The sequence below is a fragment of the Numenius arquata genome, chromosome 24 (genome assembly GCF_964106895.1).
Source record: "Numenius arquata chromosome 24, bNumArq3.hap1.1, whole genome shotgun sequence".
NCBI lineage: Eukaryota > Metazoa > Chordata > Aves > Charadriiformes > Scolopacidae > Numenius > Numenius arquata.
Window position 1 is genome coordinate 3,779,446 of NC_133599.1, and position 21,813 is coordinate 3,801,258.

A 21,813-nucleotide genomic window follows, 5' to 3' on the forward strand; every position below is an offset into this window, starting at 1 on the left:
TCCCCTGCCTGAGCATCTCCCGCTGGAAAATCCCTTTGCCGGCATCACTGCGGTTTCACGCAGCGCTTGGGTTTTGCAGAACCGCCCTTCCTGGCAGGAAAAAGCCCTGGTTTGGGTCCCCACTTCATCCCACCCTTGCCAGGGTGCTGCCGTGCCAGCTCAATCAGGACTGGGCTGCCCGACTTGACCCATGCCAGGGCAGGACCAGAGCATCGGGCAAGGGCTGAGCCCTCTGCCCCCCACCACGAGGGGAATTTGGGGATCAGGGAGCAGTGACCTGCCCCTCCTGCCGGGGAGGGTTCCAGTGGCTGTGCCACCAACACCCGCTGACTTCACTGCTCCCCACACCCACCCCATAGTTTCTAGATGCGCTGACAAGGATGCAGCGCTGAGAACGACGCAGCTCAACGCACGTGCCAGATCACAGATAGGGAAGAGGAACTCCCAGCACCCGACCCAACTGCCCCAGCACCCCCCGGGAGAAGAATAAAACAAATATCACGAAGAATAAAACAAATATCACAACAATAACCCCATGTCCCATCCCTGCTGGCTCCCAGCCGGCTGCCCTGGGTGCTGAGATTCACACACACCTTGTTTTCCGCTGGTCCCCCTTTAATTTGGAGCCAGATCTGATGGCCCAGAACCCGCCTGCGTGAGCTCACCTCTTTGGGTTGCTGCTTTCCGGCTTGCTGCTGTGTCAATAGCTGCAGGTGAAGCTGCTCCTGTTGCTTCTTGTAGTATTCCTGCAACTGGGAGGGAAGAAGGCAGGGACGGGAAGGGAGAAAGAACCTCGGATCAGCAGCAGAAACACCCCGCTCGCCTCTCCCTGCCCAGCACTACCCCGTGCCCAGCACCGGATCCCGGCACCACGCCGTCAGGGCAGGCTCTCGGCTGCAGGTTAGGAAGAAAAGCACCCGTCAAAGGAGTCACGGCCGCAGAAGAAACCTTGGGCACGTGCTCTTAAGGGCTCGGGAACCCCCCCAGCAAGTAAAATCCCCCCAGCACGACCAATGCCCAACCTGCTCTTCGTTTTAATGCTGCCCGGTCGCCCTGGCTTTCTGCCACCAGCCCTTGTGGGGCCCCAGGAAGGAGGGTCACAACCCCCCGGCTCAGTAATTCCTGTGCATCCCGGGGATTTTACAGCTGTCCTGGGGGGAGTTTGTTTGATGGGGGGATGTGATACAGCAGGAGGTGAGCAACCCCTTTGAGAGAAGGGGTTCAGGCGCTCTGGCATCTAACCCAGTGTTTCAGCAGCGGAGAAACCCCCTTTTCAGCGTGGTGGAACCCCAAAATACCCTTGGCAAGTGTTGCAAGAGCTGGGGGGCTCTCGGCTGGGAAGGGGTTGGGAGCAGCCACAGCTCCTGGTCTGGTTGGTGCAACCCTGTGAGCACTGGGGGGGTCAGACCTGCACCCCCCCCCCTTCATGGGCATCACAGGAGAGCGCAGGCAACCAGGCTCCTCGCAGCACCTCACTCAAAAAGAGTTTTTTTCTGGGCCAGTAAAAAGGGGAAAAACACCCCAGCCCAGCAAAGAGCCACCAAAGAGGGTCCCAATCTGCTGGAGTAAGTGCCGGGACCTGCCGGCGTTGACACCAGTTCTCACCCCGGCCCCTAAATAAACTGTTGGTGATGGATTTGCTGGGCGCGGGGGGGGCCGGAGGCACGGGGAGGTCAGCGAGCCCCGTACCCCGCACAGGGGCGACGGCGGCGGCTGAGGAATGCCCCTTTGGATGCCGGGAAGCCTTTATCAGCTCGGGGCTGACAGCGCTGACAGCAGCAACTTTGCTTTTTCTGTCGGCGAACAGGTTTGGAAGGGCTGGGTGTTTACCCGAAAGCCAATCAAAGCCAGGTCTCTGCAACATGGTCGAGCGAGGCTGCGGGAACATTGGGTCAGGGGTGAGAGGTGTGATGTTTGGTTTTCTTCTGGTGGAGAATGTGAGCTATTCCGGCCTGGGTTGTTTAATTTGCAGTCAAACGTGTTTCTTTATCCGGCTCCAAAGAGGCTCGGAGAAGGACCCACCCAGGGTAGTGTTTACCCTTTGTTCTTTCCCTGGGGCCAACCTTGAATCCTTATCAGCCTGTTTGGAGTAAACAGGTACTGGAGGCAGGAGGAAGGGTGTGGAGGATGCTTGTGGGATTTCTCCTTCTCTCCCTCCCGCCGGCGGGAGGTGTTTACCCAAGCAGACCTGTTTTGTTTCGGAGTTGAGGTTTGGTGTTGGGTTTTTTTTTGTTTTGTTTTGTTTTTTCCTTCTTCTGCTCCTATTTCCTCCCTCCCCATTCATTTTACATTTGACTGAGCGTTTCGGAAAAGCCGTGAGAAACAAACCCAAGCGCCAGACCCAGGCACCTGCCCCGAAGCCCAGGCAGGGGATAAGGGGGTTCTGCTTGGGCTCCGTTGAGCCAAGAGCATCCACCCTGACCCCAGCTCTCCCCAGGAGCTGGGCAGCCCCAAACCAGCCCTTGTGCAGGGACTTTCTGGGCTTTGAGACCCTGACTGAGGGCAGCAGCATCCCATTAGCACCTGCAGCTCTTTTCATCCCTTGGTGCTGGACATACTGGGAATCCCCAAGGAAATACAGAAGCCCAAGGACGACATGACCTGCCTGCCTGCCCCTGAGAAATTCCAGCGTTCCCAGACACCAGTGGGAAATGGTTTGGCCGGATCCGGCCGATGCGCAGCCAGCCCAGGGCCAGCGTTACCTGTTGCAGCATTATCGCCTGCTGCTGCTGCAGGAGGGCCTGGAGCTGGGGCGGCGAGAGGATCTGCTGCATTTGTTGCGGCGTGATCATCTGCGGGGACATCATGGCCACAGACACGGGGACCTGTGGAGAGGAAGGACACGTCATCACTCCCAATTCCAAGCCTGGAAAAACCCTCCCCAAATGCCGACAGCTTCTAAGTGCCTGCCACCCACCAGGCTCTCCCAGGGCATCCTCCATGCCCCCATTCCTGCACCACTTTCAGGTGAGCCCTTGGCCACCAGTCTGTCCTGGCATGACGAGGCCACCACTGGGGACGTGGTGATGGCACGGAGGTGCCCCATGGTGCAGCTGGCACTGGGATCAAGCTTCCTAAACCAGGAGCTCCCTGCGGGCAGGATGCTCTCTGCCCACAGGATCTTCTTTAAATGCAATTTAGCTGGAGGAATTAGGCATCGAGAGGAGGCAGCGGCACACGGGCAGCCAGCTCCAAACCACGGCTCCCTCCCCTCCTGTGAGCATGGGAAAGGTGCCGGGCACCGCTCCTTCCCTCGGAGTCCCGGCTGCTGCAGGGAGGAGGGAAATGCCAAGGGAAGTGGGGAAGATACCGATCACCCAAATAAATTTGCAAAGCAGAGCACGGAGGAAGAGGTTACCAGGTTTTCCATAGACACATCAAAGCTTTACCTCCAATTGACACCAGTAACTCGCGTTAATTACCATGCCAAGTGGAGGGAGGGCTAAGAAAACCTGCCAACCCCTGCCTTTGGTTATCATAACACGGGTCCACACCCCCACGGCAAAGCGCTGGAGAAGGTGTCAGTGATGGCTCCCAGCCCTTCTGGTCCTGCCCAGGTGGAGCAACGCCGCCTTCCCAACCACGGCCACCAAGAGCTGCCTTGTCCCAGCCCTTTGTCGATCCCACCAGCCCAAATCCCTTCCCGAGGCTCTGGGCAGGGCTATGGTTTTGCTGTAATTTAAGAATCCTTCCTGGATGCTCCCTTTTCCTAGGAAAGCAGATCACTGCCACTGGTCAGGAGCAGGAGAGCTGGTGAGCCCCCAGCAGCCTCCTGCCTGTCCCTGCCCGGCAGCATCGGGGTCTTCAAGGGGACCCCAGGAAGGGCAATTCCTCGGCACGTGGGACGCAGCAGAGCCCGAGCCAGGCTCCCCGTGCACACCAAGGACCCGTGTTTGATCCAAAGTACGTGACGTTCTCCTCCCCTCGCTCACAGGTCTTGGGAGCTCAGAAAATGAGGAACAGAGAAACAAAGCAAATAGCTCCAGAGCACCCAGCAAAGTCCCAATGAGAGCCCAGTACCCGCCAGTGCCTCCTGCCCTGAGTCTGGACCAGCTGCCCACCCTGGGGGCCGCCTCCTCCCTCCAGCCACCCTGGTGGGACACGGGACCCCGGGGGTGGCCCCGTGTTGTCCCTCCCATCCATGGCAGGTGTCTGGCCGGGCTGGAGCACGCTGACCTTCAAGGGAGATTGCAAAGGCTTATCTGTTTACTCAGGCATTTTGCTGGAGGGAGGTGTCGAGAGCGGCCCGAGTTTCATTTGTCGCCGGCAATTCCCCCCCCCCCAGCTGCCTTCGTGTCAGAGTTATTGATTAATTGCCGCATGTTCACACCCAAGGGCTGCTGCCAGGGACGCCTTCGACCTCCCCAGCTTGGCTGGCGCTGGGGGGCTCCGGAGGAGGCAGGAGCATCCCCAGCAAAGAGCTGCAAATCCCTGCCAGGGCTCCGGCACCCGCCGATGCCTGATGGAGAGCCAGGAGAGCCCTGAGCATCCCCCGTGGCACCAGCACCGGCGAAGAACTGGTGTTTGGGCCGTCAGGTGCTCGCCGCCAGCTGTGCGAAGCCCTCGGCGAACATCTGGGAAGAAGGGATGCCGGCGAGGACGGCAGGACGGGAGCGAGCGGGGTGCGCGCCCGCTCGCTGGGAGCTAAGCATCCCGCTAATTTCCCTTCACCAATTCATCAGCTGGCAACGTGCTCGGAATGAGAGCCCCTAATTAATTGCTCATCCGCATCCCCCATCCGGGCGGCCTCCCCGCCCCCAACCGTCGCAACAGCCCCTCGTACACGTTTGCTGGCATTTTCAAATCGGAGGCATCCTAATTACCGGAGAGTTATAACACCTTCCATTTCTCGCCCAGCGGACTGACACCCTGTCAAGAGCAAAGAGAATTGCCAGAGGTTTTGACAACACTAATTGCCCCTATAATCTAAAAACACAAAGGAGAGGCGATTAGTCGAGAGGGCCCCAGCTCTCGATCCGACACGAGGTTTTCACAATGTTACAAGAAAACAAAAGTGACGCTTTTTAGAGTTTGATGGCTGCTAACAAAAGCAGAATTATATTTTCATACAACCTTTGTCTGCATTAAATGGGTTTTTTTTCTTCCACGCTCGGATGCGGAGCTGACACGGGGAAATGGTGGCGGCTTCGCGAGGGGGGTGAGGTGTGAATGGGGTGAACTGGTGCCAGCTCTTGCGAAGGGCATCCATGCTTTGCCACCTCCCCGAGCCCCGATGGATGCTGAAGCCACACGAAGAATTTCCCCCCCAGCATGGAAAACATCCCTCCCTCCTGCCTGAGGTTTCCAGGGAGGGCAGGAACTTTCTTTAGCAAGAGGGGAATATCTTCACATACAGCGAGTCCTGCTCCCGCTGTGGCCATTCATCACGCGTGCCGGGGAGGCTGCATGGTGCTGCCGGCTCGACCCTGGCACGGGGCAGGAAACCGCGGGGCTGCGGGCTCCGGTGACAGCCCCAGCTGCCTCCCTCGGGGATGGGACAGCTGCTGCCCCGGCAAAATGAGATGGGGACAGAAATGTCTGTCCCAAGTTCGGCTGAGAGCCCCGCGGGCAGCTGATCTGCTCATGGGGAGGGGGATGGCGCAGCCCCCCGGGATGGTTCAACCCCTTTGCCCGCATCTACGGCACTCAGAGGCCACCAGCATCCGCGTGGCAGGGGACAAGGCCACCTGGGCATCCCTGGATAACAGGGTGGCTTTGGGCAAGTCGCCTCCAAAGCTCGGATCCAACACAAGTGAGAGCCAAAAGGTGTTGAGCAGAGCGGTGAGGGAGTGGGTGGAAAGGGGTGATCCGTGTCCTCTCCATCCCATCCAGCCAGCAGAAAAGTCCCTCCCCATGTCCCAGAGCCACCGGGGACTGCCCTCGCAGGCGGCGGTCACTCTGCAGCCGGCAAATCCCTCGGGAAGCGGGTCCCAGCAGCCAGCAGCAGGTCCCCGGCCGGCGCGTCACCAGTTGGCATCTGCCAGACACCGAGTCAGGAAGGGTTTGACTCACTCCTTGGCCGGCTGCCACCCCGCAAAACTGCTTACTAACAGCTCCGGCTGCCTCCCAGAAAGCCCCGGCGCTGCGGCTCCCACCGGCCAGCGGGATCTTGGAATGGGGGGGGGTGGGGAAGGAGTGATTTTCCAGGCGGTCCCGGTTATAATCCCTCCGTGCCAGAGGATGGGGATCATCAGGCAGCGGGAAAACGAGACGGGTATCACAGGGCGCAAGCCTGGAGCAGCTCTGCCAAAGCCGGCTGAGCGAGACAGGATTTGGCCGGGCGTAAGGCGGCAGGATGGGGGAGTGATGCTTTTATTTAAATCTTAGATATTTTTTCTCTTTTTTTTTCTTTTTTTTTCCCATTTTTTACGGGAAGCAGATTGCAACTCCCAGCCGCGAGGCAGAGCGCGGAAAGCCACAGCCCCACGGCCAGCCTTGGCTCCCAGCTCCGTGGGGCTGCCGTCAGAGGGACGGCCGCCCTCCTGACCCCCGGGAGCGCCGGCTTGGCACAGAGCGGCAGCCGGGACATCCCCCATCGGCCCGGGCCGTGTGAGCAAGCCGGTGGTTTGCTCAGCCTCAAAGCATCCCTGCACCGACCTTCACCTCCCAGCCACACCATCACCCACGCCGGGAGGATGCCGTGGGAGCCACTGTGTCCCCAGGGAGCTGGGGGGAGCACGCTGCCACCACTACGGGAAGGAGCATCTCCAGGTCCACACCTGAAACCACACATCCAAGCTCCTGTGCCAGGGCAGGCACAGCCCAGACCTCGTCCCCCCTGACCAGGGAGCAGTCTCTGGGGCCACCAGGATGAGCAAACCTCAGCACCAGCTCCCTGGGGTGTTTGATGCTTCCCGCAGAGCTCAAGGTGCTGCACAACCTTGTCTCTGATCTAATCTCAGGTTTTAACTCCCAATTAGAGACAACAGCAAACATGTTTGCGCTGTTTTGCTTTTTTTTTTTTTTTTTTTTTAAACACCCTTTTCAATTCCAAAACCAACAGAAACAAACTGAGGACATTGGCAAGGGAGGCAAGGAGCTGGGAATAGAAAAGGGGGAAGCAATCATCACCAAGAGCAGCTTCACATCTGCCGTTTTCAGGGACAAGGGATGAGCAAATCCCTCCCTGAGCACCCTCCACAGCTGGAGGAGCGCAAACCTTTCACTCCCAGTCCAGCCAAAGGCACATCCACGTGTCCCCTCCTGCGCTCAGCATCCCTGGGCGAGCTCTGGGATCCAGCTGGCTCAGACCATCTGCAAGAGCTTCAAACGCCCGGGGCCACGCAGCGATGCCACTCACATCGGTGTCACGCGGTTATATATACCTTGATGGGTGACACAGGGTCACTCAAACACTGCTCCAACCCCTCTCCGCTCACACGATGCTGTCTCTGGGACCTTACCAAGATGGGACAGAGACAAAGGGGACAAAATCTACCCAGCTCAGAGGAGAAACCGAACCCAAATTTGCAAGGGAACTCCAGCTCCACACGCCAGGCTGGGTTTGAGGTTATTTTATGAATTCTTTGAACAGCTTTAGCACCAAAGGAATAACTGCCCTGGGTTTTGGTGGCAGGAGGAAGGCAGCAGCATGGGGCGAGCGGGTGCCGGTGTACCTGCGTGGAGGACAGCCAGCCTCTGATGTTCAGCTGCAGGCAAAGAAAAGGAGGAATCAATCCCCCTGCCTGTCCAATCCAACGTGCGTCCTCGTTAGCGCTGCTCGCCCCGCCGGGGAGGCACTAATCGCGCATAATTGGGCTGCGAGTCGCTGAAAGTTGAAAGGGAGCTGGCTGGGGGATGCTGGTGGCAGAGGCTGGAGTTCTCGCTGCCCGGCAGCCCCTTCCTCGGCACGGCTCGGGGCGAGCCATGGCCCCCGAGCATCGCTCGGGCAGGATCCATGGGCACAGGGTGCTGGCACGGCTCGTCACACCAAATCCACGGGCATCGAAGCGACACCTTTGCTCCTCCGTTAAGCCAAAACGCTGTTGTGGCAGCAGGGAGCACGGAGCGGGATGGTGGTGGCGGTGGCAGAGCCGGGGGCTCCGGGAAGGAGGAGGGGGAGCGGCGGGGGGAGCGGGGATGGACAGCGGTGCTGCGAGTTCAAATGGAAAAATCTAGCGCTGCGCGAGCCGAGACAGACGGGCTGCTGTGTATTTTTTCCTGGAGAGGGAACGCAGAAGGGCTGGTATTGATCTGTCTTCATTACCCATTTCACTCAAGTTTCAAATCAACAAAATACACTTTTCCGCTCCGCTGCCCTCCCCGCCGCCGCAGACAAAAGAAAAGCAATTTCCCGCAGTTTGCTCCAAACTCCTCTCTCCCCTTCCCTCGGCGCCCTTCAGCCCCCTCTCCTATTTCTGAGGCTTTGTAACCTCAGCAAGTTGATCCCGCCGGAGGCTGGGAGACCCCCGGCTCTGGGGGCACAGATGGCGAAGGGACCCCAAAAAGGGCACCCCAAGATTCACTGGAGCTTCCGAGCCAGGAATGGCCCAGCACTGAAAACACAGGGCATGGACAGACTCCCCACTGCCTCTCCAAACACACAGCATCTCCCCACGCCGGCAGGATCCCGGTGGGATCCGCTGCTCCCGACCAGCCCCGGGCAGGAGAGGAGTGCCCTGCAGCAAAATTCCTCAAACGCAACATTTGGTCAGCATCCACCAAGTTGCTAATAGTTTTGAAGTTGCAAAGAATTAAAACCATTTAAAAATGTTTCAAGAGTGGGTTTTTTTTTTGGTATTTTTTGGCATTTTTTTTTTTTAGATGCAGCCGTGATGCTCTCCCCACACACCTCCAGGCATCTGGAGGGAGAGAGGGTCCATACTCCAAAAAAAAAAAACCCAAACCCCAAGATCCTATCAAGCCCAGCAGCTCCTTGTTTGTTTTTAAGAGCACGCCATCGCCGCCTGGCATTAATATCCCCGCTGGCTTGGTGCCCCATAAGCGTCCCGTCCCCATCAGCAAGGTGACAGGGAGCTGCAAACACGTGGTGTCGGCAAACACGGGGTGCCTGCAGCGCTCCGGGGATTTGGGCTCTGGGATGCTCCTGGGGGACCCTCCTATTTGGGACCCCAAATCCCCAAGTGATGTGGAAATCCGCCCCCGGGGGGGCTGCGGCACAGCCCCATGTCCCCGGGAAAAGCCATCGGGGGTCCAGGCTGGCACATGGAGGGCACCCGGGGTCCCAAACACCGCAATGAACACCCCGGTCCTGCCGCGCTCCCCGATCCTTCCCCAGCCAGGGTCTGCTACACTGGGGCCCAGCCTTCCTCCTCCTCCTCCAGCCGTCCTGGCCAGTCTCATCCACACCACTCTGCCATTAGATAAACTTCCTTTCAAAGGAGTCTGCTTAATCCTCTATCTCCCCTCGGTCAGATCCCGCTCCAGCTGCCGGCGGGGCCGGGGGGAGGAAGAGGCCGGTCGCTGCTGAGTTATGAGCTATTTCTGACTCACGTCTACAACTTTCACAAGTCTTTTTTTTTTTTTTTTTTTTTTTTTTCCCCGCGAGGCAGAAAGGGAGGAGGGGAAGGGGAAGGCAGATCCAGTTCACTCCGGCAAAGCCGCCGGGCCAGATGGGCAGGGAAAGGGAGGCGAGAAAGCGGCAGAGAAGGGGGGGGAACGGGATGTTAAGCGAGCGGCGAGCGAGCCAAGCGCGTGTGCATTGGAGCCGGGGAAGCGGCGGAGAGAGCAGGAAGGGATAGGCAGGAGGAGGAGTGCAGGCAGGGGAAGGAGTGCAGGCAGGGGAAGGAGTGAGTGCAGGCAGGGACACGCACCCATGGAGGGGAGCGAGGCGCCGGTTACCGGAATCTGACTTCACCCTCGCTGCCTTTGTCCTTCGCAGACATTTTCCATGCAGTGACTGCATTTCCTTCCTGCGAGCACCACTGGAAAAAGCCGCCTGTTTGTGCCGCGGGAGCCCTGACTAATTCCCATTGCTCGTACCCAGCTGCTGCTTCCCAACCCGCTGGGGTTCCCCTGGCCCCCCCACCTGAGCCCACCCCGGTACCGGCAGCACCGGGATGGCAGCGGGAGAGGAGCCGGCGATTGCCCATCCCAGCCCCGGCTCTCGCCGCCCTCCCGCTGCCCTGCCGGCTCAGCCTGGCATAGGCAGGACCTCCAGCTCTGAGAGCGCTTGTGCTAATTACTTTCCTTTGTTAATTAAACCCACGTGGCTCTAATAAGGTAACCTGCTGTTCTCCGATAAATTTAATTAGCCTGAAGGGAGAGCCCCTCCGCACAGCTATTTAAATTGTCACTTTCCATCGCTTGGGCTTTGCTTCTTTCTGCCTCCCTCTCCCCAGGTTCACACCCCTCTTCTGCCCCTTTTCTTCCCATTTTCTGCCCCTCTCCTTTGACAGAGGAGAGCAGCAAAGGGGAGGTCCCCCCCTCCCCTGTGGGAGCAGGATGTCACCCAAGGGTGCTGCATCCACCCAAAGTCCCGGTTTCCTGCCAGTACCACAAAACCCCATCCCAGATGGGCCTTTGTCCTGTCCCAGCGGCTGTCCCACGCTGGGGGACCTGCCCTGGCTCTGGCCTCAAGGGACCATCCCTTATCCAGCCCCATGTCCCTGCAAACAGCACCCAGCATGAATCCTGGGGTGCTCTGAGCCCGGGGAAACTCTGCACCTCCCTATCCAAAACGCTGTCCCAAGGTATAGTGGCACATGGTGACCTTCTCTCCCTGGTCCTTACCCCGCCTGGAGCCAGCCCTTCCCTCACATCACCCCTTCCCATCATGTCACCACAGATGGGGGACCACAGAAACCCTCCAAACCCCCATCCAATAAATGTCTGGAGGTTTACAGGGGATTTAACTCTTTGTGGGCTCCTGGTGTGCTTTGGCCATCCCGAAGATGGAGCCAACGTGTATCTCCACATCCAGTTTCCCACCGCATCGGTGTGCAGCAGAGCCCTTGCCAAAAAAGGGGGTGCTGGGGACAGACACACACACGTCCTCGGGGCTCACCTGCACCGCCGGCTGCTTGCCCTCGTTGCTACTGGGGGAGCTCAGCCCCGTGGCTTGCTGCAGCAGGAACTGGCGTGCCACCTGGAGAGCCTGCAAAAGAGACACAGCGGGTGGGCAGGAGGAAGGGTGCCCTTCTCTTCCTCCTCCCTCCTCCAGACACGCTCCCCGGAGCAGCGCCTGGATGGGCTCTCCATGGGTTTGATCCACAGGGTGCAAGCGATGCACAAGGAGGGCCAGTATGCACAAGTGATGCACCAGTATGACCAGTACATCCCATTACAGGCCACCGCTCCCCCTGCACCCCCCCATAGCCCGGGGCCATGGGGACCTGGGTGCAATCCTGCCCTCTTCCAAAAGCCCTCATCCCATCTTCAGCAGGTCACCAGGTCCAACATCTTCATCCTCTGGCAGGTTTTCTGGAGGGTTACCCCCAGCCCTGGCACACACCGGGGCCAGGCACAACTGGTGCCCAACCTGTAGCTGGGGGGGGGTCTGGAGGAGGGCTCCCGGCTGATTTATTCCACCCTTGCATGGAGCCACCACTATGTTTTTGCCGCAGCTGACACCCCTTGTGTCTGCAGCTACTGTGTACATTTAATTTTATATCTTATCGTCACGCTGGAGCACCAAAAAGTCCCAGTCCCTGCCCAGATTTGGGTCAGGCAGGATTAAACTCTGAATTAATAATCCATGAACGCATCCACATGGAGTTTATGGTGATGCAGGAGGAGTTTAGCAACTTGTACAAGTGACCAAGATGAAACCTGCTTATTTTTACAGCTTTTTGCCCAGCCAGAGTTATGGGTTTCCTTAAGCTGTTTGCTGGGACGAAGGTGTCTCACTGGGAAGTCGCGCGACAGGGAAAAGAAGGAGAAACCAACCTAAATGGGTAAAAACCAGGTGTGGAAACACACGCAGGCACCAGCAACTGTGAGCGAGCCGCACACAGCAGGGTCGGCAGCCAAAAAAAGTTGGTGAAATTAAGGGAAATCCTGCAAAAGACAAGGATGGGAGAGGAGCAAGTACGAGTGACGGGCGAGGGCGAGCACCGGAGTGTGTCCCCAAGCCGAGCAAAGGAGCTTCGCTCAGGAGCCGGGAGAGGGAATAAAGCCCAAACGCAAACAACCCTGCGGTACCCGGCTGCTGCTCCCAGACCCGCTTCCTCCTACACTCCTCAGTTTTGCTTTTAAGGGAATTTTTCTTTTTTTTTTTTCTTTTTTTTTCTTTTGCCCGGGTTATACTTCTGAACAACCAAGCCATTGTGGCCCTGCCTGCGGGCCAGGTTTGCATTAGGGGTCAGCGCCCGGCTGGGCGGCGCGCGGGTTCCCCCGGCTGTCATCACCCCGGCCGTAAATCACCCGCCCGGGCTTCCAGGAGGCGGCCGCGCGCCCCCAGAAAGGGCCCGCTTGTTAATTCTCCGCATTTCCAGCTATAAAGAAAAAAGCCCCCCCACCCCCGCCCCAGCCTGTGCCCGCTACCTCCTCCATCCCTCCCCCTGCCAAAGCCACTCGCAAACCGGAGCGGCATCACCCGCGGCGTGGATGCACCTTAATGCACCCGTTCTGGTCCACTCACTATTTATTGAACCTCTGCGAAACAAGGAGCACCCGCAGCACCCCTTAACAGTTGCTCAAGGGAGCACCCATCAAGACCCATTACCTGTGTCTTAATCAAAAGGTCCCGTTTCATGCGGGAACTGAACCTCTGCGAAGCAAGGAGCACCCACAGCACCCTTTAATAGTAGCTCAAGGGAGCACCCAATGAAGGCTCACTCATTACCTGCGTTTTAATCAAAATCATAGAATCATAGAACGGTTAGAGTTGGAAGGTACCTTAAAGATCATCGAGTTCCAACCCCCCTGCCCTGGGACACCGTGTCCATAGGGACATCTCCACTAGAGCAGGTTGCTCAAAGGTCCCGTTCCGTGCTCCTCTCCGCCGGGGGTTGCTCGGGAAGAGCGTACGCAACAGATCTAAAGCGAAGGATGTCCCAGCTCTGCTGCGTTTTTATTTTTGTGGATAAACCCACCCGACCCGCCCCTGACAGGCGGACAGGCGTTAGAAGTGCACTCGCGAAACAAGAGTTTTTAAAGAGTTGTTGCTAAATCTGGCGGCTGTGACTGAGGGTTTAGGAGACGCAACCTTATTTATTTTATTTTAAAAAAAATTATCATTTCACAGTAAGGGCCCCAAACCCAAGAGCTGGGCCCCAGACGCAGTGCAGGGCACCCTCTGCCCTGCTGTGTCTGTCACCGCGCACGGGAGCCAAACGGCCCCCAAGAAAGTCAAAAGCCCAGGAGTTTCAGAAGCAGATGGGATCCCAACGTTACGCTCCCATGACGAATCTTTGGGATGCCCCCTGCCCACCGCCTCCTCCCCAGCATTCCCGGCCGGCTGCTGGGGATGCTCAAAAACTGCATCACCGCTAACCCACAAACTCGCTTTGTCCAAACGACTGAAAAAATAAAATCCTCAAGGACAAACGTGGCAACGTGCTGCCGGGAATCACCAACGGCACGAGCTCGTGGTCCAAGTCCTGGAGCCGTCGCAGCCCCAGCGCCAGGCGCGTTTCTCCACGGGCATGTTATTTCCCTGTTATTAACAGTAATAGATGTGCATCGGTAATGTGAACACAAAAACCATGTGACAGTTATGACAGCCCAAGCTCTGATATTTTAATTACTTTTGGAAATGAAAACAGTAATTCCAGTTAAAAGCCAAGGGTGGAGGAATTCAATCGACGGCTGCTCAGCGCCGGCACGCAGCAGAGCCGGTAGGTCCGGGGCATCCACCCAAGGATCCATCCCGTGTGTGCATCGGCTGCCCAAGATTTACCTCTTTTTCCACGTGTCCATTTGAGAGAGGTTTGCATGGATTTGGTTTCTCCATCTGCACCACATGAAATTCCTCCGGGGTTTGCAAGGACCACCTCAGAGAGGTGACCTGGCGAGGCAGGTCCCTGCCCCAGCCCAACAAAAATCACTGCGGCCAGCGTGGAAAATCCAGCAAAGAGGGGAAAATCTCAAGAGACATAATGCCAGCACCCAGGCGAAGCGCTAAACGGAACTTCACCCAGAATCTCTCTTTCTAAACCCAAATACTGGCTGGCCCGCGGGTGCCACCGTGTCCCCAGCGCCAGGCTGGCTCAGCCCCACCGCCGGCCGCCCACCCCGCGCCGCCTCTCAGGGGGGAATTTAATTCACTCCCCGCTGGCTCTCTCACTTTGTTGTGCTCTGAAGCACGAAATTACAAGATTTACAGGGGGGAAAAAAGAAAAAAAATGACATGGCCTTACAATTGCTCACAGGGGCCTCCCCCCCAGCGCCCCGGAGCTGCCCCCTCCCTCCCCACCACCCGGCAGCGATTGCCACTTAAGCCTAAATCCAGCTCATCCTGCAAACGAAGGATGCTCTGGCCGGTACCACACGGGTCTGCAAACCTGTCGCACGGCTGCATGAGGCAGGCGGACCCCCCAAGCATTGAATTTTGGGATGCAGAGCATCAGGTTATCTGTATTTGTTACCCACACCCCACAGGGCAGGAGGACCAGCCTGGGTGCTGGGGGGATAAAGCTTTTCCATAGGGATGAGCAAGGAGAATGTCACCCACAACCCCTCCTTAGGGCTGAGGAGACGTGAAAGCAGAAGGAAGAAAGTCTCCCCGTGGGAGTGGATGGGATTACACCTCCTGGCTCTGTGAACTGGAGAAAAAATGATTTAAAAAAAAAAAAAAAAAAAAATTGTATCCTGCTGCATGGTGTTATTCAAGAGTCATTAGCATGTTACCCGTAATTAGGAACGAATGGGTTGTGTCAGATTCATCATGCTCCTCGATGGCTCCCTTTGATCAGCAAATTATCCCATTAAAAAGTTTGTAATGTCTCAGACACTTACGTCAAGAGCTGATGCTGTTTGGCTTTGCCCTCCCCAAAAGCAGCAGCGACAGCAGCACCTTTCAGGGCTGAGGAAGAGGATGGTGACTCAGACTTTGCTGGGGGTGACCCACAACTACCCCAGGCTACACGGGGACACATAAAACATCAGTTCCAAGCACCACTCAAAGCCCACTAACCCTGGTAGAGCCATGCCCGGGGTAGGAAAGCTTTTAACCCGGTGGGCTTTTGCTCATTTAATTATTTTAGCTGCTCCCTTTTTTAAAAACTAAACTGTAAAATCTCACACAAGGTCGCACCAGTTTCTTGGTGCATTTTGTGCTGTTTCTCCAACCGGGCAGCACTACAGTTTGGTAAAGGGTCCACGGTAGAAATAAAACGCAGTCTGCAGCTATCCTGGTTTCTAAACAAGTATTTTTAAAGGCAACCAAAAAACTGAAAGTACTTAGACAGGTTCTTAGCACGATGGAGGAGAAGCTTCCCCCAGGCTCAGCACCTCTGTGTGCCCCACGCTGGGCTTGCGTGATGTTTTTCTCAGCGATGCTGCAGAGCCCGAGCCCTAAGAGATGCTGGGAAGGTGCGTGGTGGGATGGGGAGAGGGTCAATACCCAAACCATGCCTGGGATTGATCCACTTCGCTGGACAAACCAAGGCTGGATCCTTGTCCCTGACTTCAGACAAAAGCATCTCATCCTCCAGCAGGGAAGCAGCCCGTTACCCCGGCTTCCACCCAACGTACCTGGGGTTTATCATTAATTCTCCCCCAAGAGGCTCGTGCTCCGACTGGTGGGACTTCACACCTCCACCCCATAGGTGATGGAGGCCTCCAGGAGAGTTTGAGGGCCAGCTTTTGGCTGCCGTCCCCCATGGAAACACCACAAACTCCTCTTTCTCCCACGGGGAACACCAGGTCCCATCTGGCCCCAGCGATGGAGGAGCCCATCCCACGTAGGGTGGGCTGAGACACACTTCAGCCCCTACATTAACCCCTCATCTCTGCCTGGCCATCTTTTTTCCCCACAAAACCTGCCCAAGCCACGTCTCTCCGACACCTCCCTGGTCAAATTGGGAAGAAATAGGTCAAGAAGTTAAAAAAAAAAAACCAAAAACCTTGGTGAGGCTGGAGACATCCCTGGGTCTTTCTAAAAGCACAAGCCCGGACCTCCCCAAAATCAAACAGCGCAAGGGAAAATCCTGCCCAGGGTATTTTTAAACCACCTTGTTCTCCCAGGTATTTCATTTTACGAGGGTGTACTTTTTAATTACGCCGCGGTGCCCGGACGCTCCAGCTGCTGGAGCCAAAAGCGGCGCGTCGGCTGCCTACCGCTCCGGGGGGAGCGGATTCGCCCTGCTCGGGATGGGAACCACTGCCCAAAAATAGCCCAGGGATTTTCCACCTGGATGGGATCAAAGCTTCGCATGGGTTTTTAACCCCCAACGAGCGAAAACCCACCCGAAAAGATTACATTAAACCAACAATTTTGCAAGGAAGGGGATCTATAAAGAGAGTCTGCACCTTCCCTTTTCCCTCCGCTCCTTTTGGAGGGTAGAAAGAGGTCGGGAAGGGATGAAAAAATGTTAAAATAAAAAAAAAAAAAAAGAAAAAAAGATTTTTTACACTAACCTCATAAAAATGACATCGTCACATTCCAGAATTAGAGCTATTAAAACAACACACACACGGGGATATTTTTAGATGGATATTAACGGTAAATGATGCCATATTGAGAAGCACTTCCACCCAGCCCAGCCCCGGTCTTGCTTAACCAGAACCAAATGGCTCAAAGAGATCAAAATTAACAAAAATGACACAATTCTTCACAAAAGGGTAAGAAAAGAAGTCCTTTTTACAACAGGCTCTGTGCCTCTCCCTCGGCCCCAGCTGTTCTCCCTTTCGCTGCACACACTAATGCTTCTGGACTTTATTCCCCCACTCTTGACTCTTCAATCCTCGCAGGCGAGGGGTTAAAGCCATTCCCACTAATGAAGAACACAAGGAACAAGCTCCCGACAATCCCACCCCACGGAAAAAAAAAAAAAAAAAAGGGGAAAAAAAAAAAAAGAAGGAAAAAAAAAGGAAAAAAACCCCTCCTGCATTTGTACTCAGTAAAATATGAAATATAAATCAAGGAACCTAATAGAGAGATGAGTTTCACTTAAGTGCTCCAGTCTCATTTTTATCTTAAATACCCTAATAATAGCAGATTACACAATATATTTGAGATGTGATCACATGTTTTATAGAACGGTATCTTTCCTATGGCAGAGAAGTGCCTCCCCCCCATCCACACCCTTCTCCAACTACCAAAAAAGTCTGGTTTGCTTCTTTTTTAAAAACAAGTCTTACTTTTGTTTAATAACTTAACATTTCTTTGACATGTGCCTGCAATAAACTGCAATATTCTTTCTTTTTTTCTTTTTTTTGCATAATAAAAAAATACGCCGACCAACGCTAGCGTGGCTGGATTTTCCAGATGGATCCTTTTCCACGGGATTGCAAGTTGGAAAGAGCTACTGTGCGGCCATCGGGCTTGGGGACTTTCCCTGTGACTCCCCCAGGATATCCCTGCTCCGAGCCCCTCTGTGCTCCTGCCCTGCCACCCCCTGCCCCCCAAAGCCACAACCCCCCCCAAGACCCATCTTTAAACCCCAGCTCCAGGGTTTTGGAGACGTGGGATTTTTTGCAGGAATTCAGGAAAACCCTGGAAAGACCCAAATCACGGGAGAGCACCCCTCATTGGGCACAGCAGCACCCGCGGGTGTCCCCTACCTCCCCCCACATCGCTCCCATGGCTGCACCCCGATACCCACACCAGAGCATCCTCATCCTCCTCCCAACCCTCCTCCTCTAATCCCCCTCCTCCATGGGGATGCAACACCCCCATCCCCCTGCTGCCCCCCGTTTCCTGCCCAGCCTTCCTCCCCCGAGGATTACCGAAGGGGAGGGGTCCCGGCGTGGTGGTGGTGGTGGGGGGGGGGGGGCGAGGGGCCGGCCCCCACGTTAAAAACTCATTAATGCGCCAAGGCGGCGGGGCCCTTTGGAGCCCGGCTGGAGGATGTCAGCGCGCTGGAGGTCTCGCCACGTTCCCACAGCAACGGCGGTGGGAGACCCCGGCCGGCGGGCAGCCCTCCCATGCCCCCGGCCGACCTCTCCCCTCCGCCAACCCCGGCACAATGCGGGCGCGCGCTATTCAAGCTTTTCAACCCCAATCCTGCCATTGAAATCCAGGGATTTAACCCGAACGCCCATCCCCTGGGCTGGAGGGGGGAGAGGAAGGGAGGAAGGAAAGGAGGGAGGGGAGGGGGATGACCTTTCTCCATCCCTACCGGGCTCCCGCTCTCCCTCCAGGATCTCCGGACCACGGGATGCTCCCAAGTCGCATGGACCAGGGTGGACGGATGGACCAGGCACAGCTGAGGATGGCTAAAGAAAGCTGTGGCTGGCAACCCCTGATCCCAGGGTGGTGCAGCCAGACACCTATGGTCCTCTTGCTCCAGGGACTCCCCAAAACAGCCTCAGGGGGTCCCTGAGCACCCCACAATACCCCCACCTCCCCTCAAGCTCCCACCCAGGGCACTGGCCTCCAGGCAGCATCCTCAGAGAGGGGTTTTAACCCTGCAAACAAGCCCCATGGCTGTCTGGGTTCACCCTTTCTAAAGGGTGACAGCAGAGGGACTGTGGGCCCCAAAGACGATCAAAACCAGCTTTTTTTTTGGCCAAAATGTGCAAAACCAGCCAAAAAGGAGGGCAGAGACATGCCCCCAGGGTGCTGCATCGCCCACACAAACCCCTACGGACGGGGAGTTTTAAGCCACTGGTGGCCCTTCAAGCCTGGGAAGGTGGTCGAGTGGCGGGTTCCCTTCCCTCCAGGCTTCCTAACCTTTCTTGGGGATTTCGTACAGTTAAATAAAAATAAGGATTGAGTACTGACATTCCGGGAGCTCGGGACGGAGGAGCTGTCAGACGGGAACAGCCCAGTGGTCCGGGAGCCCGGCTGCGACAAGGGGCGAACGCTGGATGCTCCCGAGGATGGTGTAAAGCCTCCATAAAGCACTTAATTGTGCAAAACTCTATATATGGGGACATTTATTCCTGACCCCAGCTGGTGCTCAGCCTGTTCCCTGAAGCATGAAGATTGATAGTCCTGGGGATGGGTTTTTTTTTTTTTTCCCTCCCCCCAAGGTGCTGTCATTGCAGATGTCATTTGTTTTTTGGAAGTTTACCAAACCCTCTGCCTTAGTAATTCCACGTGCCGGCGAGTTTCCCAGGGTAATTACACTGGGAATCCAAAAGAAGAAAGGCAAAAGGATGAAATTAAACCTCGGCCGTGCCTTGGGCAGGGCAGGATTTACCGGGTGAGCTCAGGGAGCGACATCCCCCGGGATGAGCCAACACCCGCAGCGCTCCGCATCGAAAAAACCCTCTTATTTATTTATTTTTTTTTTTTTCCTCCTTATTTTCTGGAGGAGACAACCCCGTTTCACAACGACGCTGCCCATTTTGCACCGGTTTGGCCGGGCAGGAACACGTATCTGCTATTCACCCTTGGCTCCGGCCGCCGCTCGGTGAAATTCGGGGCCGTCCCCGGCGCGGGGAGGGGAGCGAGCGGCGGCTCCTTCGGCAGGGGTGACTCTCAGCGGCATTACACGCATGATTACCCGGCAGATCAGGGGAACAGGGGCTTAACTGCGTGAGAAACGGCTGTTATTCAGGTAATGGATTTACAGCACTCACTACTAAAGTATCAGACACAGCAATTTTTTACAGCTTTCACGCTGGAATTTATGGCTCAGGGAGGCGATCTCCATACGAGGCAGGGATCATTGCCTTATTTAGTATCCAAGGAGGAAAATTTATGTTTTCTCCCAAGTTTGTTTTGAAAGGTAACCTGCAGGCACGCACACACGTCCATCCGTGTCCCCCCTCCCTACAGCCGCCCAGGCGTGCAAGGGCAGATGTGTGCCACGCAGCTCCCCGGGGTGCACACGCGTGTGCTCAAGGACAGAGCTCTTGCACGCACATGTCACCGTCACACGTGTTTTGGGCCACACGTGCGGTTAATTCTTCAGCTGAAGGCACCAGGAGCCCTAGAGAAGGGGGGGACCACCTCTGGTCACCTCCGGAGAACTAAATACAGACTCAGAGACAACCTGCTCCTTATTTTACAGCCAACAGGTCTTTGCTCCGCTCTCACAGCCCTCCTCCTTTTTCTGCCCCGCTTTCCCCCCCGCCAACACGGGACAGAGCAGGCAGAGCCACCAGCGCAGGGGGACCTCCCCCCAAAATGTGGCCACCTCCAGGGCAGCAGCCACCAGCCCACGAGCTGCAGGGACGGACGGGCTCCATCTCCCGTCATCTTGGGATGTGCACCCCAAAGGACAAGCGCTTGGTTTTTTTGGGGCAGCACCAGCACCCCAACTTCAACAGGGACGACCCAGCCTGGTGCCACCCATCTCCTGGGCCAGCCCTGGGGGACAAGGGGAGGGTAAAACTGGGTGTTGCCCCCAAACCCTTGAAGGATCCAGTCCCACATCCCCTTGTGTAAGGTGGGTATGAGAAGGAAGCGGGGTGTCCCTCCTACCTGCTGCTGCTGGAAGTGCAGGAGCTCCACGGGGCTCATCTCGCCGTTGGTCTCCCCACTGGCGGCTCCTTCGCGCCCGCCGCCCCCTCCGCCGCCCCCCGCGCCGCCCCCGCCGCCATCGGGCTGGTTGCTGAGGCTGCTGACCCCGTTTTGGCCGGAGGGAGTGGACCGTATCGTCTCCGAGGCGGATTCAACCATCATGACTTGCTAGCGGGACCTGAGGAAGAGGAGGAAAGAGCAGAGGTTGAGGAGAGAGTCCGAAATCCCTGGCTTGGCATCCCCACCTCCGCCTGCCCCGTGCCCCATCCTCACCCTGCCCCGTCTCCCATCCCCGTGAAGTCCGGCGGGGGAGATGCAGGGACGGGATGTCAAACCCCGGCCAGTTTTAGCTGCGTTCAATTCACTCCAAAAAATAAACGTGCAGCAGAGCGAGCTGCCATGAACACGCTGCCAGCCCTCTGCAGCACCAGGGCAACCCTCTCATAGGAACACACCACGTTTTTAGCTTTCTCCCAGCCTGAGTCAAGACATAAAGTCCCAGGAATCCAGGCATTTTTCAAGAGAATCCCAAAATATTTCACTTTGAGACGCTGGAGACGGCGAAGCTGAAGTTCCAGCAAGGCTGCACACCAAGCACACGGAGCCCGCGCCGCAGATTTCACTGCAAAAATCTCAATGTAAGTTAACACATTTCCACAAAGCACTTCAGCTCCCAGCAAAACCAGTGCTTCCCAGCAGGAAAAAACACTTGGCACAAAGTTTGCCGACCTGGTCGAGGAAACCCAAAGGTACCGTGGAGCTGGGATGTGGCAAAAACTAAGAGCACGGCGCGGCTGCAGAAAACATCAGTCGGAGAATCCTCCCTTTCTCCCAGACGCCTCTTTGCACCCCCTTGTGCTGCCGTACCCCCTCCTGATGCCGTAACCCCTCGGATGCTCTCCCAGGACCAAGCCGGGCGCTTTGCCCTTCGCTGCAGGGGCTACAACACCCCTTGCATTTTCAGCCCCGCACCAGCCCCCCGGCAGCGGCGTTTTGCAGCTCTTGCACTTCATTTCCTGCCATTCCAGGCTTCCCCCCTCGCACGGCAAGAGGGAAACCACTTTGCCTTCGTGGGCAAGTTTTATCCCTGTAAACTCTCCCTGCCCATCACCCCGTTACACCCCGGGCACACGGGCAGAAGGTCCCGGCTCATCCCCGCATCCCGGCTGCAGGGCTCGCGTTGGCACGGGTGCAGCAACGCCAGGAGCGGAGCCGTAGGATGCCAAGAGTCTCGGGACAGCCATCCGAAGCTCCGTTTGACCCACACAAGCTCCCAAGCCACCGTGCTGAGCTGGGAGACCAGGGCACAGGGGGAACCACAGGCTGGAAAAGCT

At 56.7% G+C, this 21,813-nt stretch overlaps 1 protein-coding gene across 9 annotated transcripts in view; it reads right to left on the minus strand.

Annotated features, from left to right (window-relative positions):
- Nucleotides 1-20,641, minus strand: part of FOXP4 (forkhead box P4) — a 40,073-nt gene extending 19,432 nt beyond the window's left edge. For 5 of the 9 annotated variants that reach the window (XM_074163438.1, XM_074163440.1, XM_074163437.1 and 2 more), the window contains exons 1-4: nucleotides 20,441-20,641; nucleotides 10,967-11,056; nucleotides 2,703-2,825; nucleotides 666-752 (exon numbers count right to left, since the gene is read on the minus strand). In XM_074163438.1, the coding sequence (XP_074019539.1) occupies nucleotides 666-752; nucleotides 2,703-2,825; nucleotides 10,967-11,056; nucleotides 20,441-20,641 (501 nt within the window). Of the gene's footprint in view, nucleotides 1-546; nucleotides 577-647; nucleotides 768-2,702; nucleotides 2,826-10,966; nucleotides 11,057-20,440 lie in introns of all 9 variants that reach the window. The other 4 variants (XM_074163441.1, XM_074163443.1, XM_074163434.1 and 1 more) reach the window with 3 other exon arrangements.
- Nucleotides 20,642-21,813: the final 1,172 nt, after the last annotated feature.